This window comes from Erinaceus europaeus, chromosome 15 (genome assembly GCF_950295315.1).
Source record: "Erinaceus europaeus chromosome 15, mEriEur2.1, whole genome shotgun sequence".
Classification (NCBI taxonomy): domain Eukaryota; kingdom Metazoa; phylum Chordata; class Mammalia; order Eulipotyphla; family Erinaceidae; genus Erinaceus; species Erinaceus europaeus.
Window position 1 is genome coordinate 27,139,549 of NC_080176.1, and position 16,006 is coordinate 27,155,554.

Consider the following 16,006-nt stretch of genomic DNA (forward strand, 5'->3'; position numbering starts at 1 on the left):
TCAAACTGGGATCCTTGCGCGGGTCCTTGCGCTTAGTACTATGTGCACTTATTCCAGAGTGCTACCACCGGCCCCTTCTCCATCTCTGTCTCCCCCTCTCAATCTCTCTTTCTCTCTCGAGTATTTTTATTTATTTATTATTGGATAGAGACTAAGAAAAATTGAGAGGAGAGGAGATAGGGAGAGAGACGCCTGCAGCCCTGCTTCACCACTTGTGAAGCTTTTCCCCCTGCAGGTGGGGACCAGGGACTTGAACCCAGGTCCTTGCACACTGTACTGTGTGCACTTAACCAGGTGCACCATCGCCTGGCCCCTCTCTTTCTTCCTTTCTTCTCATGTAGACAGAGGAAGAACCCCCAGCACTGAAGCCTCCCCCCGCCAGCGCAGTAGGGGCCCGGCTCTACACAGTCCAGACATCAGAAAGCCTCCCAAAGCAGCACACCATCTGAGTGAGCTGTGTCGCCGGCCCCTTCCAAGGCCTCTTGGGACAAATGTGTCTGCAAGCGTGAGAGTGATGGCGGAATGGGGGCCTGGAAGGGAGGTTCTGTCCCCCAGCACCGTCCCGGAGGATGTGGGGGTCGTCTGTCTGCCAGGCAGTGGGGGCTCCGACCTCGCCTCATGACATGGGTGGGTGAGGACACAATGCCAAGGAGGAAGGAGCCTGTGGGGCATGAGCAAGACAGATGGGCTGCCAGCCGAGTGTGGCTGACTGGGCACGGTCCCGCTACGATCGTCAGAACCGTGTGGGCTGCATCTGTCTGGCTGGGGAGCGGCCCAGGCTGAGCAGAGAGAAAGGGTCTGCTCCGGAGAACCCACTGTGCCTCAGAGTTGATCTGGGTCATCTGCATCTCGTGCACCTGCCTCTCTGCCATCTTTCACAGGGGATATTATTGATTTCGTTTGACAGAGAAATTGAGAGAGAAGGGGAGATGAGGGAGAGAGACAGACACATATAGCACTCTTCCACTGCTCATGAAGCTTCCCCTCTGCAGGCGAGGACCCAGGTCCTCGTGTGCTGTAACGTAGGCATTCAACCAGGTACACCACTGCCTGGCCCCTTCACTGGGGGATTTCTTTATGTATATTCTCTCTCACGTGCCAGCAGGATTATCACTGGGGCTCGGTGCCTGGGCTATGTTTCAATCCACTGCTCCCGGTGGCCATTTTCCTGAGCCCCCCCCAATTTTATTTGATAGGACAGAGAGAAATTCCGAGAGGAGAGGAGGGAGACAGGGAGAGATAGGCACTGCAGACCTGCTCCACCACTTGTGAAGTGTCCCTGCTGCACGTGGGGAGTGGGAGCTTGAACCCAGGGCCTGTGCAGGTCTCTGCATGTTACTATGTGCATTTAGCATGTTACTGTGTGCATTTAGTATGTTACTGTGTGCATTTAGCTGGGTGTGCCATTCCCTCTCTCTCTCTCTCCCTCTCCCTCTCTCTCTCTCTCTCTCTCTTGTTTACTTGCCACTAGGCTTAACGCTGGGGCTTGGTCCCGTTCCCTGTGGCTATTTTTTTTTTAAATCTTTTCTGGTAGAGACAGAAAGCAGTGGGGGTGGGGAGCTCCCCCCTGCAGGTAGGGGCCTACCTGGTGGACCCCACCCAGCCCCTGTTTCTCTGGTTTGCCGGGTTGAGGAAACAGGGTCCTGCTGACTGAGGGCCCCCCCCCACAGGCTCACAGCTCATGGTGGGAGTTGGCCCCCTCCAGGCTTTTGTGCACAGCTCCCCCCACCCCCGCCGGGATCTGGGATGCCGCATGCATCCCTGAGATCAGTGTGGTGTCATCCTAAGCTGTGAATTAGGCACCTGGGGATGCCACCAGGCAGAGCCTGGCCCGCCTTGCATCTCCCATCTAATGTTGGGGGCCGCCAGCCATGTGCACACTGAGCTCGTCATGCCTGGAGTCCTCAAGTCCGTGTAACAGCACCTGGCACCCAGTGGGGGGGGGCTCATAGGTACACCTGGCCCCATGGTAGACACAGGCACGGGGTCACTTGGCATCCAACTGACTGGCAGGGTCCCTCTGTCCATCCATCTGGGGGTTAGGACGAGCCTGAGCCGTCTCTCTGGGTGCCCTGATGAGAGCAGAGGGACCCCTAGCACCAAAACAACGGGGGCCCTCCCTGGGACAGGAGGGGTGGGGTCAGGCTCCCCCCACTTGGCTCCATGAGTTGGTTCTGTCCTGTAGGGTGACCCCGCTGTGGTATAGACAGCCTCCAGAACCGCCTCCCCCATTCTGGCAGAGGACCAGACCCCACCTGTGGTCCCTCCAACAGGTCTGGGGGTCCCCCCAGAGTCTCGGGCACATCCTCCCATTAGGGATCTCGGTTCCTGGGGTGCCCCACAGCAGGGGCAGCTGTCCTTTGAAATGCCATGTCAGGAGCATCTGGCAGGTAGTATCGTGGTAGAGCATAGAACTTGCATGCATGAGGTCCTGAGTTCAATCCCCATCGAGGCAGGTGCCGAGCAGATTCTGTTTTTTCTCAGTGAACAAATTAACCTTTAAAATAGTATTTCCAAAACCATAGACCACAGGCAACGTAGATCAATAATTGAGTGTTAAAAAAAAAGCGCTACACTAGGAAATAGATCATCGGTAGAGCTGGGAGTAAAGCCCTGATTGGTCCTTAGCACCACATTGCAGCACCATGCACAGGGGGGTGGAGCAGGGCTGTGGGGGTCTCTCCTGTCTCAGCACCATGGACAGCACCCGGGGAGCCCCATGGATGGTGGGGCAGGGCTGTAGGTTGTCACTTTCTAAGCATATGGAAGAGAATAATTGTGTCAGGAAGACCACTCAGGACACAAACGCATGAGGCCCTTGTTCATTCCTTGTCCCTACATAAAAAAAATATTACTGAAATAAAATACTTTGTGTATTCACTTTGTTCTGAGAGCCTCAGACAGACTCAGACTGCAACCTTCTTATCTAGCCAACATGTTCCTCTTTCTCCTCCTCCCCCTCCTCCTCGTTTTTAAGATTTGTTTCAGTGAGAGGCAGGGACCAGAGCCCTGCTCCGCTCTGGCTTATAGTGGTGCCAGGGATTGAACCTGGGGCCTCAGAGCCTCAGGCGTTACAGCCCAAAACTCTCTCCCCCACCCCTGTGGTGCCCCCGGGACCTTGGAAATACAGCCCCTCAGGAGAGACACGGGCTCGCAGTTAATTGGACAGACCGTTGTGTTGAGCCTTCCCGAACCTTGTGTTGAACCCGATTTTCCTGTGGCCACTGCTATTTTCACATTTAAAAGGTTTCCACCTTTTAAATGTGGGCAGGAGTTTGCCCTCATTGGGAAGCTCTGGGGGCCTGAGAGCCGCCAAGGGTCAGGATGTGCTGTCTGAGCCACCTTCTGTTGCCTTGCAGAGAGCACCCCAAAGACTTCAGCCAGCTGCAGCCCTGCGCCTGAGTCACCCATGAGCTCCAGCGAGTCGGTCAAGAGCCTGACGGAGCTGGTGCAGCAGCCCTGCCCCGCCATCGAGACAGGCAAGGACGGCAAGCCCCCCGACGCCGGCGACGCGCCCGCCCCTGACTCCCAGCCCGCCACCCCGCTGCCCCTTTCTGGACACTCGGCCCTCAGCATCCAGGAGCTGGTGGCCATGTCCCCGGAGCTGGACACCTACGGCATCACCAAGAGGGTGAAGGAGGTGCTGACGGACAACAACCTCGGTAGGTCGGGGGCAGGGCTCTAAATTGGAAAGACAGAAGGGCCTAAGGCAGGGCCAGATGGCTCGATGGGTAGAACACACACCTTCCCGGGCACCAGGCCATGGCTATGAGCCCTGGCAGCATGAGCACCGAGGCATCTGCCTGGATGGTGGAGCAGGGCTGTAGTGTCTCTCTTCTTCTTGCATCTCTCTCTCTCTAAAATAAATAAATAAATAATTGGGGGTGAGTGGTGGGAAATGGCTCACCCTGTAGAGCATCACCGTGCCCCAGAACCTGGGTTCGAGCTCCCCAGCTCCCACTTGGGAGCACTGCACAGAGGGGAAACTTCATGAGTGATAGAGCAATGCCGTGGTCTCTCCTTTTGTCTGTCTTTTTTTGTTTTTTAACAAAGTTTATTGCTCTTTTTCTTTAAGATTTTATTTATGAATGAGAAAGATAGGAGGAGAGAGAAAGAACCAGACATCACTCTGGTACATGTGCTGCCAGGATTCAACTCGGGACCTCATGTTTGAGAGTCCAATGCCTTATCCACTGCGCCACGTCCTGGACCACTCCTTTTGTCTCTCTCCTTCTCTGACTCGCACCCACTATCAGACAGACAGATGAGAGAGTGAGCAGTGGTATCACACAGATACAAAAGCCCATCAAGAATCATCTCACTCTGCAGGGAGAATAAAAAGAATGGGGAGGAGGGGACAAACAGGCAAGCGAGGTCTCTTAGAGTATCACAATGCACAAAACCCACTAGAAGGAAGGCAGGAGGAGGCAGGACAGCTGGCATATAATGGTGATGTAGGAAGACTCTCCTACCTGAGACTCAGACAGTCCCAGGTTCAATCCCCAGCACCACCATCAGCCAGAGCTGAGCAGGGCTCTGGAAAAATAAATAAAATAAAATTTGGGCTGGGAGGCAACAGGCCCTAAGTTCAGTCCCTTGCGCGTCATTTACAGAGATAGAGAAAGTTCACAAATAGGACAGGCCACAGGCTACAGAGAGAATGTTCCCTGAGTTGGGGGCTTTCTCTGCCCTGGAGCCAGTCCCCCTGTCTACCACCTCGGTCCTGCTCATGCTACCCCGGCTGGTGAGCCAGGCCCCGTGCCCACTGGGCCTTTCACAGCTCTACCCTCTGAGATGCTTTGTGAGCCTCCGAGGTGCCATCATTGCCAGGAGAAAAGGCTGCCAGGAAGGGGGTTTGGATCCCCTTGAGCCCCGCAGTCCAGGCTGTGTAGACCCCAGGAACAGCCCAGCGCTCCTGAGCCCACAGGTCATGGCACTGAGCCACCACCGCCCTGTCCTTGTGGCCCAATGAGCCCTGCTGACGCTCAAGCATCAAGTCTGGAGTTCAGTTCCTGGCATCTCATTGCCACAGTGATGCTCTGATTATCTCTCTCTCTTAAATATTTTTACTTATTTACTATTGGGTAGAGACAGAGAGAAATTGAGAGGGGAGGAGAATGGAGAGAGATACCTGCAACTCTGCTTTACCACTCGTGAAGCTTCACCCCTGCAGGTGGGGACCAGGGGCTTGAACCCAGGTCCTTGCACACTTTAGTGTGTGCATGTAACCAGGTGCACCACCACCTGGCCCCATTCTTGCTCTCTCTCCCCCCTCCCTCATGTTAATAAATATTCAATAGATAAATCCTTTTTTATTCTTTTTTTTTTTTTTAGTCTTTTTTTTTTTTTTAATGCAATGACCTCACTGCAGAAAGAACTTGTCCCCAGTCTGGTTGGAGAAATGATCCTCCCTCCCAAGCACCCAGCTGACCTGGTTCAGGGCCTTCAAAACCCACATCCAGGGATGGCAGACAACTAACCTTCTCAAGCCCAAGCACTACATGAGAACACTGTAGACACACTAGGGGAGCTCCATGAGCAGTGGAGCAGTGCTGGGGTGTCTCTTCTCCATCTCTCTCTACCACCCTGCCTCTGTAAATGAGAAAGTTGCATTTAAGGAGATAGCTCAACTGGTAGAGTACAGGGCTTGCACACCTAATCCCCTGGTTCGATCCCCAGCACCACATATGCCTTAAAGGCACTCTGACCTCTCTCTCATATGAAAGAAATTAAGTGAATCTTTTTTTTTTTTTTTACCTTAATGGAAGAGGGTTGAGTGGGAAGCCCTAACCTTTTTTAAAAAATATTTTTTAGGGAGTTAGGCTGTAGCGCAGTGGGTTAAGCACAAGTGGCGCAAAGCGCAAGGACCGTCATAAGGATCCTGGTTCGAGCCCCCGGCTCCCCACCTGCAGGGAAGTCACTTCACAGGCGGTGAAGCAGGTCTGCAGATGTCTATCTTTCTCTTCCTCTCTGTCTTCCCCTCCTCTCTCCATTTCTCTCAGCTCGATCCAACAACCTATCCAACAACAACGATATCAATAATAACAGCAATAATAACTACAACAATAAAACAATGGCAACAAAAGGGAATAAATAAATAAATATTTTTAAAACTACATATATTTTTTAGTGGTCCAGAAGGTGGCTCAGTGGCTAAGGAACTAGACTCTCAAGCATGAGGTCCTGAGTTCAGTCCCTAGCAGCACATGTACCAGAGTGATGGCTGGCTCTTTCTCTCTCTCCTCCTATCTTCCTCATTAATAAAATAAATAAAATCTTTAAAAAAAAAATTTTTTTAAGTGTGGTCTGGGAGGTGGCTCAGTGGATAAAGCATTATTGGACTCTCAAGCATGAGGTCCTGAGTTCGATCCCCAGCAGCACATGTGCCAGAGTGATGTCTGGTTCTTTCTCTCTCTCCCCTCCTGTCTTTCTCATAAATAAATAAAATCTTAAAAAAAAAAAAAAATATATATATATATATATATATATATATCTTTTATTTTATTGGATAGAGACAGAAATCAAGAAGGGAAGGAGAGTGAGAGAGACAGAGAAAGACACCTGCAACCCTGCCTCACCACTTGTGAAGCTTCTCCCGTGCAGGTGGGGACCGGGGACTTGACCCCACATCCCTGCGCATGGTAAGGTGTGCGCTTAACCATGTGAGCCCCTGCACAGCCCTTTTCTGCCTTGATTCTCCAAGCCGTCAGGGAGCAGGCTCCTCTGCAATCTGTTCTTCACCTTCTGGCTGGTCTTGCTCAGCCCGACTCCCCCCGGTTGGTCCATGTTGTGGGGAGGAGGACGTGTTCACTCCTTGCGACAGAGCCATCTTCCAGGAGGGACACACACACACCATCGGCCGATTGGGGTGTCTGCAGGCGCCACCCACCGCACCTGCCCTGTGCATAGGGGTGCCCAGACCGCGTCTGCCTGTAGCCTGGATGCCTGCTGCTCCTCCCGGCACCTGGGTGACTCCTCTCTCGTGCTCTCTCTAGGTCAGCGCCTGTTTGGGGAGTCTATCCTGGGGCTGACCCAGGGCTCCGTCTCCGACCTGCTGGCCCGGCCAAAGCCCTGGCACAAGCTCAGCCTGAAGGGCCGGGAGCCCTTCGTCCGAATGCAGCTCTGGCTCAACGACCCCAACAACGTAGAGAAGCTCATGGACATGAAGCGTATGGAGAAGAAAGGTGACTCCCACCTGCCCTGTCTCCATGTGCTAGGGCCCAGGTTCGAGACCCCGGCCAGGAACACCTGCTTGAGAAAGCTTTACTGGAACAGTTTCTGCAGTGTCTCTCCTCTTTGCGCCCTCTCTCTCTCTCTCTCTCTCTCTCTCTCACTCATTCTTTCTCCACCACTCACCTCACCTTCTATCCTTTACAAAAAAGGGGAAGAATTGCACTGGGGATGGAAGAATCATGCAGGTGCTTAATTCCAGTGACAACAGAGAGAGAAAGAGAATGAGAAAGGAGATGAGGCGGGGGTGGCTTTTTCCTCTTAAAAGTTTGAGCCCCAAAGCTTTTTCTGCCCTGTTGGGAGGGTCACTTTAACACTGTCTCAGTCTCCTGGAGGCCCGGGACACCTTCATTCTTGAAGGGAAGGGGACAGTCACTGAGAGGTGACCAGCCACACGCCATGTCCACCTGTGACTAGCTTTTTTGTCCTGTTGGATGGCAGGGTCTTTAGTTTTGTCTTCTCTTAAGACTTAACTGATGAGAGAGAGAGAGAGGGGAGAGAAAAAGGGGACCACAGCCTCCCTCTGGCACATGCGGTGCCAAGGATCTAACTCGGGACCTTGTGCCTGAGAGTCCAGGACTTTCCCCGCCACTCCCCATCCCAGACCCCGAGCGCCAGCTCCCTGGAGACGTCACTGCCCAGTGCATCTGGAGGTCCAGGAGACTGGGGTTCAGAACAAGTCTGAAGCCTCCATTATTCAAGCCGCCCAGACTGGAAATGCCAAAGCATGTCCTTTCGAGAACGTTCCTTTCTCGATGCTTTGGTTTCATAGGCAGCGCTGGATCTGGCCTCCCAGATAGCTCTATCAGCTCCTGTCTCCAGATACTCCCAGAAGCTTCTGGAAACTTGGCTCCCACTCTGCCTACACCAGGGCCCCTGGGGGGAGCTGCAAAGAGCAGGAGAAAGCGGGGACATGTGGCCTCCTATTCCCACCCCTCTGTCTGCTCCCCCAACAGGGATGGCTGAGTCAGACTGCTTAAAGCTGGGCCTGGAGCATATGAGCACCCTCCTGAACCTTCTCTGCTGATGCCAGCCCTCCCCCAAGATGAGCATCCCAGGCACCCCCATGGCTGTTCCAGCCCCACTCTGTCCCCTCATCTGGTCTTACACCCCCCCAGCTTTGGGACCAGGGCTACCCATAGGCTACCACACCACCACACAGCCAGTGTCAGTGTTTTCTTATTTGGAGAGAGAGAGCCTACAAGATAGCTCACTCAGATGGTACCTGTTTCATCTTGCACAAGACCCCTGGATCAGGACTGGCCCCCATCGCACTGGGGAAGCCTCAGTGCTGTGGTGTCTCCCCCCTCTCCCTCTGCCTCTCTGGCTCTGTCTTTCTCTACCTGGAAAAAAAATGGTCTTAGAGCAGTGAAGCCCCACTGATGACGAAGGAAGGAAGGGAGAGAGGGAGACAGCATAGAGAGATTCCACAGCCCTGCCCCACCATCCCTGGGGCTCCCTGGGTGCTGTCCATGGTGCTGAGAGAGGAGAGACACCACCACCCCCAGCCCTGCTCCACCATCCATGGAGCTCCCATGCAGTAGAGGGGCTCAAACCTTGCACAGGTAACACTCATTCTGGCCATGTAAGCCATGTCCCTGGGACGTTCTCACAGGAAGCGTAGAGAAATGGTTTCCTGAAGTGAGCTGTGAAAGTAAGCTGGAAAGCTTTCTGCTTCCTAGAACAGTCTCTGCCTTGGACCCAGGGCATGCTAGGAGCCCCCTGACCCAGCTCTGGTCAGGCCCAGCCCTCCTGAGGAGGCCAGAGCTGCCCCCTGTGGCTCCTGCTGGACCTCCCTCCCATGGGCTCTGGGCGCCATCTTGTGTTCAGACAAGACACTGTCCCCAGACCCTCCTCACAGCCCATGCCCCTGAGCATAACCCCAGGAGGCTTGTCCACTGGAGGAGGCCTCCTCAGCCCCTGCAGGAGACCTGGCACTGCCCTGGCTGCCATCCACGGGGAAGGGCCTGGCTAGACTCCCCACTCCAGTCCTCTCAGCCCTCAGCTCTATCCCATTCAGGGTCTTCTCTGAGGAGCCGCGGGCGTGATCTTGCCAGGAGAGTCCTGGAAGCACCCCAGCTTCTCAGGGAGGGAGGACTCAAAAGAGGCCAAGTGTGGCAGCCAGCACGTGCAAGAGCACTGGGAATGGCGCCTGGGCCATAGACAGTCTGTGTCAGACGCTCGTGCCTGAGGCTCTAGGGTCCCAGATTCAATCCCCAGCACCACCATCAGCCAGAGCCGGGCAGTGCCTGGCAGAAAAAGAGGAAGAGGGTGAGGGAGAGAACAAGAACAAGGAACTTTTCTCCATGTGTGAAATGATACGGGAAAAACTTTGCAAGTGGTGAAGCAGGGCTGAAGATGTCTCTCTGTCTCTATCTCCCCCTTCCCTCTCAATTTCCGGCTATCCAATAGATGAATATAATTTTAAATAAATAAATAATAAAATTATGGGAGGGATACTTCGCCAGGTAAGGCTCACCTTGCCACACAAGCTCAAACCCCAGTTCCCTGTGGCCCTGGGGCAGGTTCTGGTGCTGTGGTGCCTCTCTCTCTCTCTCTCTCTCTCTCTCTCTCTCTCTGAATAGGATATTTACCTGGGAGCAGTGAATGCCGAGAGACCAGAGCATCCCTCCAGCACAGGCAGGGCCAGGCCTTGAACTCAGGACCTCACAAGCCCAAGTCCTGAACTCCACCCACTGAGCCTCTCCCATGTCGACCACATCCTTCCCCAAGTGAACATCTTCTCATTTGGGGGCGGGAGACAGCTCCTCCTAAAAAAAAGCACACACTTTACAAAGCATGGAGACCCGGGTTTGAGCCCTGGCAACATAGGAATCTCCAGTGCTGTGGTGTTGGCCTCTCTCTCTCTCTCTCTCTCTCTCTCTCTCTCTCTCTCTTCATCTGAATGAAAAAAGTGGCCTGGAGCACAGGAATCATACCCTGGGGTACCCCACACTTGCCCCCTTGCCCCCTCCCTGGCCTTGGGGAGTGGGACCTTGCTGCAGTGCATGGGGCGGGGGGTCAGAATGTTTAGACTGAGATGGGGGTGGAGGGGTGAGGGGAACGGCCAGCAGCCCTGCCCACCAACCTGCAGGACTGACCCCTTCGTCCCCGCCTCCCTCCCCCACAGCCTACATGAAGCGACGGCACAGCTCGGTCAGTGACAGCCAGCCATGCGAACCCGCGCCTGTGGGCCTGGAGTACAGCCAGGGCGCTAGCCCGCAGCCCCAGCACCAGCTGAAGAAGCCGCGCGTGGTGCTGGCACCCGAGGAGAAGGAGGCACTGAAGCGGGCCTACCAGCAGAAGCCATACCCCTCTCCCAAGACCATCGAGGAGCTGGCCACGCAGCTCAACCTCAAGACCAGTACGGTCATCAACTGGTTCCACAACTACAGGTGTGCACGGCGCCCCCTGCAGGCAGGACTTTGCCCTTCTGGTCATGCAGGTCTTGGCTGTGTCTTTTCCTCAGAGAAACCACAGCTCTCAGGCGTTGGCACTTTCTGATCTCTCATCTCTTTGTCTTACTATATTCTCTTTATCTCAGAGACAGACAGGGGAGGAGGAGTAACAGAGAGGGAGAGGAACAGAGAGACACCCGCAGCCCTGCTTCACCATTCGTGAAGCTTCCCACCTGCAGGTGAGGGGGGAGTAGGGGCTGAAACCCAGGGCCTTTCAAGTAGTAAGGTGTACACTCTGCAAATTGAGCCACCCTGAATTTTTATCTTTAATATTTATGTTGGGGCTGGGGAGACAGTACAGTGGTTATGCAAAGAACTTTCCATGCCTGAAACTCTGAGGTCCCAGGTTCAATCCCCAGCACCACTACAAGCCAGAGATGAGCAGGGCTCTGGTAAAATATATGAAGTTGAAGTAACCAAGTCAATACTAATGTTACACCAGTCTTTATTTAGAGAGATGAAGAGAAAGAGAGAGAGACCACAGCACCAAAGCTTCCTCCAACACAATGGGGCCTGGGCTCGAACCTGGGCTGTGCATTTGGTAAAGTAGCGAGCACACTGCCCGAGTGAGCTATTTTGCCAGCCCACATTAATATTAGTATGAGACACTACTGTGTTTGCTTCTTCAAGTTTTGTTATTATTGAGAGAAAGAGAGAGGCCAGAGCACAGCTCTGCCTGGGGGATGGGGCCTGGGGCCTCAGGCACACAAGTCCTGCACTCTGCTCTCCCCTGCTGCTACCCAAGTCTGGGCTCTAGTTCAGGCCCGCTGTCTCTGGGAAACAGAGCGGAGTGTGGAGCATCTACTGAGGCCCCAGATGCTGGGCCAAGCGGCTCAGCCCCCGGCTCTGTGGAGTGCGCACGGTCACGTCTCTCAGAGCACCATCTCAGCAGGGAAAGGCCAGGACTCAAAGGCGTGGGCCACTGGGTGCCACTCCAGCACAGCTGTGCTCTGCTCTCTCAGTGGGTGGTGGGGCCAAGACAACAGGCACACGGAGCCAATGGAGGTGTGGGCAGTTGGGGTCACTCACCTGAGACAGGTGTGACAAATTAGCCCACAGTCAGCATGGGGGGGGGGGGTTAAAGAAGGAGGATTGATTGATTGATGGTAGGACAGATTGATTGGTAAATGAATAGAGGATTGACAGATAGATGAATAATAGATAAATAGATGATAGATGCACTGGATTGATAAATGATAGGTGAAACAGTTGATGGATAGATTGATAGGTGATTAGTAGGATAGATAGATGGATACAATAGCTGACAGAACAAATGAATGGCTGGACGGATGGATGGGTGGGTGAGTGAACCATAAAAACAGGTGATAGGTGGATTATTACTAGGTGATTGGTAGGCAGGGTAGACTGATGGATAAATGATAGCCTGGAGGCAGGGGAGACAGCATCATGGTTCTGCAAAGAGACTCTTCTGCCTGAGGCTCTATGGTCCCAGGTTGAATCCCAGCAAGTACCATCACCAGCCAGAGCTGAGCATGGCACTGGTAAAATAAATAAATAAACAAACAAACAGGGTGGGGGGTAGATAACTCAGTGGTTCTGCAAAGAGAGTCTGATGCCTGAGGCTCCAAAGTCCCAGGTTTAATCCCCGGCACCACCATCAACCAGAACTGAGTAGTGCTCTGGTAAAAAAGAAAAGAAAAGGGGGCCAGGCAGTGGCATAGCGGGTTAAGTGCACATGACATGAAGCACAAGGACTGGCCTAAGGATCCTGGTTCAAACCCCCGGCTCCCCACCTGCAGGGGGGTGGTTTCACAGGCAGTGAAGCAGGCCTGCAGGTATCTATCTTTTGCTCTCCCTCTCTGCCTCCCCTCCTCTCTTGATTTCTCTCTGTCCTATCCAACAACTACAGCAATGACAACAATAATAATAACAACAACAAGGGCAACAAAATGGGAAAAAAAATGGCCTCCAGGAGCAGTGGATTCATAGTGCAGGCACTGAGCCCCAGCAGTAACCCTGGAGGCAAAAAAAAAAAAAAAGGAAAGAAAGAAAAGAAAAAAACTAACTAATAATAGATAAATAAGTAAATGCTAAGAGCCAGGTGGTGATGGATGGATCAAGAGGCTGACGGCTCTAACTGGTGGACATGGGATGGATGGAGAGACAGACAAACTCTGCTGGGGTTTCCAAAGGCCCCCCCAATAAGTCTCCCAATACTGAACAAATCAGAAACATTTTAAATAGTAAACAGGAGTTGAAATAACCTATTCACTGCTGATAAAAGATGAGTTCCAGGGGGAAAGACAGATCAGTATTGGCGCATAATACTTGCATGCCTCGGACCTAAAGGGCCTAGCACCACCATGAGCCAGTACTGAGCTCTCTTCCTCTCCCTCTCCCTCTCCCTCTCCCTCTCCCTCTCCCTCTCCCTCTCCCTCTCCCTCTCATTCTGTCTCTTAAAAATTCAACTTAATGGAGTCAGGCAGTAGTGCAGTGGGTTAAGCACAGATGGCAAAGCACAAGGACCAGAGTAAGGATCCCGGTTCAAACCCCCAGCTCCCTACCTGCAGGGGGGTCGCTTCACAAGCAGTGAAGCAGGTCTGCAGGTGTCTATCTTTCTCTCCCCCTCTGTCTTCCCCTCCTCTCTCCATTTCTCTCTGTCCTATCCGAGAATGACATCAGTAACAACAACAGTAATAACTACAACAATAAGGGCAACCAAAGGGAATGAATAAATAAATAAATAAATAAATAAATAAATAAGACTTAAAGAAAAATTCAAATTAAAAAATGCTAAATTCACAGATGTAGCCTAGTGAGAGAGCTACACAGAACCACAGCAGTGCCGATGGCTACCCCCCGTGAAGACAGAGAAAGCACGAGGGTCCCCTCAAGCTCACCTCCCCCCCCCATAAGAGGCAAGGAGCGGAGAGGGAGGATGTGAACTACTCCACAGGTTACACAAGCCCATCCCCCATTTATTTATTTATTTATTTATTTATTTATTTATTTATTTATTTTGGATAGAGGCAGAAATTGAGAGGGAAGGGGAGATAGGGAAAGAGAGAGAGAAAGACACCTGCAGCACTGTTTCACCACTTGTGAAGCTTCCCCCCTACAGGTGAGGACTGGGGGCTTGAACCTGGGTCCTTGCACACTGTAATGTGTGCACTCAACCAGGTGCACCCCCACCCACCCCCCACTTTCTAGATAGCTGTGCCTCAAATGTGAACTTTGAGCTGCAAGTGTGGTAACTCTGGGCGGGTGTGCCCAGAGCTGGGGTGGCTCAGCAGTGGGGCAAAGGTGCCCTCATCACATCACCAGCTTTGCTCCTCCCCAGATGGGCGCCAGGCCCCAGGAGGGTAGGCATGGCCTCCGTCCAGGGTGCACTTTCTCCAGGCTCCTGGGCTTCTGCCCTCAGCTTGCCAGCCTTCTAGCAATCTCAGCGCGTGGTGCTCAGCTGATCTCTGGAGAGGCAGGCGGCAAGAGTCCTGCCGTCCCAGGTTCAGTCCCCAGCACCACCATAAACCAGAACTGACCAGTGCTGTGGGAAAAGAGGAAGTAAAGATAATGGAGGGCTGGGAGTCGGGCTGTAGCGCAGCGGGTTAAGCTCACGTGGCGCAAAGCACAAGGACCTGCTAAGGATCCCAGTTCGAGCCCCGGCTCCCCACCTTTAGGGAAGTTGCTTCACAGGCGGTGAAGCTGGTCTGCAAGTGTCTTTCTCTCCCCCTCTGTCTTCCCCTCCTCTCTACATTTCTCTCTGTTCTATCTAACAACAATGACATCAATAACAACAACAATAACTACAACAATAATAAAAAATAAACAAAAACAACAAAAGGGAAAATTAATATTTTTAAAATTTTTTTTAAAAGATAATAGGGTGTTGGGCGGTAGCACTGCGGCTTAAGCACATGTGTCACAAAGCACAAGGACTGGCGGAAGGATCCCAGTTTGAGCCACCGGCTCCCCACCTGCAGGGGAGTTGCTTCACAAGCAGTGAAGTAGGTCTGCAGGTGTCTGTCTTTCTCTCCTCCTTCTGTCTTCTCCTCCTCTCTCCATTTCTCTCTGTCCTATCCAATAACGAAGACAGACAACAGTAATAATTACAACAATAAAGCAACAAGGGCAACAAAAGGAAATAAATAAATTTTTAAAAACTTAAAAAAAAAAAGATAATGGAGGGCTAGAAGCTAGCTCAGCCAGTGGAAAGCACACTTTCCCACGTGCAGGGACCCAGGTTCAAGCCCCCCCGGTCACCACTTGGGAGCCCCTGCTCTGGGAAAGCTTTACAAATGGTGGGACAGTACTGTGGTGTCTCTCTCTCTCACTGTCTTTCCTCTGTGTCACTCAATCTCTATCTAAAGGGGGGGGGGGGGCAGGCAGTGGTGCACCTAGATGAGCACACACATTACAGTGCCCAAGGACCCAGGTTCAATCCCCTGGTCCCCACCTGCAGGGGGAAAGCTTCACAAGTGGGCTGGAGCAGGTCTGCAGGCATCTCTCTGTCTCTTTCCCTCACTATCTCCCCCTCTCCTCTCAGTTTTTCGGTCCCTATTCAGTAACAGATGAAGGAAGGGAGGAAGAGAAGAAGGTACAGCGCCAAGAGTGCAAGCACAGGATCCCAGTGATAGCCCTAGTGCAAAAATAATAATAATAATTAAAATAATGGAAAAGTCGAGGCAGGAGCCGTGGAATTGTATACGCATGATTGCCGCAAAGGGAAGGGGGGGGGCAGGATAGTCCAGGGCTGGTTCTCTATACGTGGTAAGAAGTGACTCACTTGTCTATGGGAGGACAGAGCCCAGGCTCAGAGGGAGGCAGTTACCCACTCTCCTCTGCCCTTGCACTTCCCCTCAGTGCCCACAGGGCCTAGGCATGGCCCTGACTGAGAGATACACTTCTTTCCTCTTTGTGATTTATGTATTCAGAGATTGATGTATCCAGGGGCTCTCCCAAATGTTAGGACCTTGGTTTAAGGCCCTTGTCCCAACCTGCAGAGAGGAAGTTTGGAGCATGTGTCTCTCCTTCCCTCCACCTCTCCTCTCTGTTATCAAAACGAAAGGCAGAAGTGGGGGGGGGGGGCAGCATAATGATCATGCAAACAGATTTCATGCCTGAAGCTTCAAAGTCCCAGGTTCAGCCCCTCCTCATCCTCACCACCGCCACCATGAGCCAAAGCTGAACAGTGCTATGGTTTAAAAAAAAAAAAAAAAAAAAAACTGAAGGACTGGCAAAATAGCTCACTTGGATAGTGCTCAGTGCTGGCTGGTGGTGGTGCTGGGGATTGAACCTGGGACTTAAGAGCCTCAGGCATAAGAGTCTTTTTCATATCCATTATACTGTCTCCCTTGCCC

At 52.6% G+C, this 16,006-nt stretch overlaps 1 protein-coding gene across 10 annotated transcripts in view; it reads left to right on the forward strand.

The window, feature by feature from the left end:
- CUX1 (cut like homeobox 1) overlaps window positions 1–16,006 on the forward strand; it is a 389,471-nt gene that overhangs the window by 208,137 nt on the left and 165,328 nt on the right. For 7 of the 10 annotated variants that reach the window (XM_060173446.1, XM_060173445.1, XM_060173443.1 and 4 more), the window contains 3 exons: window positions 3,360–3,662; window positions 6,996–7,184; window positions 10,361–10,625. The exons of the other annotated variants lie outside the window; for them this stretch is intronic. In XM_060173446.1, coding sequence (XP_060029429.1) covers window positions 3,360–3,662; window positions 6,996–7,184; window positions 10,361–10,625 — 757 coding nt within the window. The remainder of the gene's footprint in view (window positions 1–3,359; window positions 3,663–6,995; window positions 7,185–10,360; window positions 10,626–16,006) is intronic. 10 annotated transcript variants of the gene reach the window in all.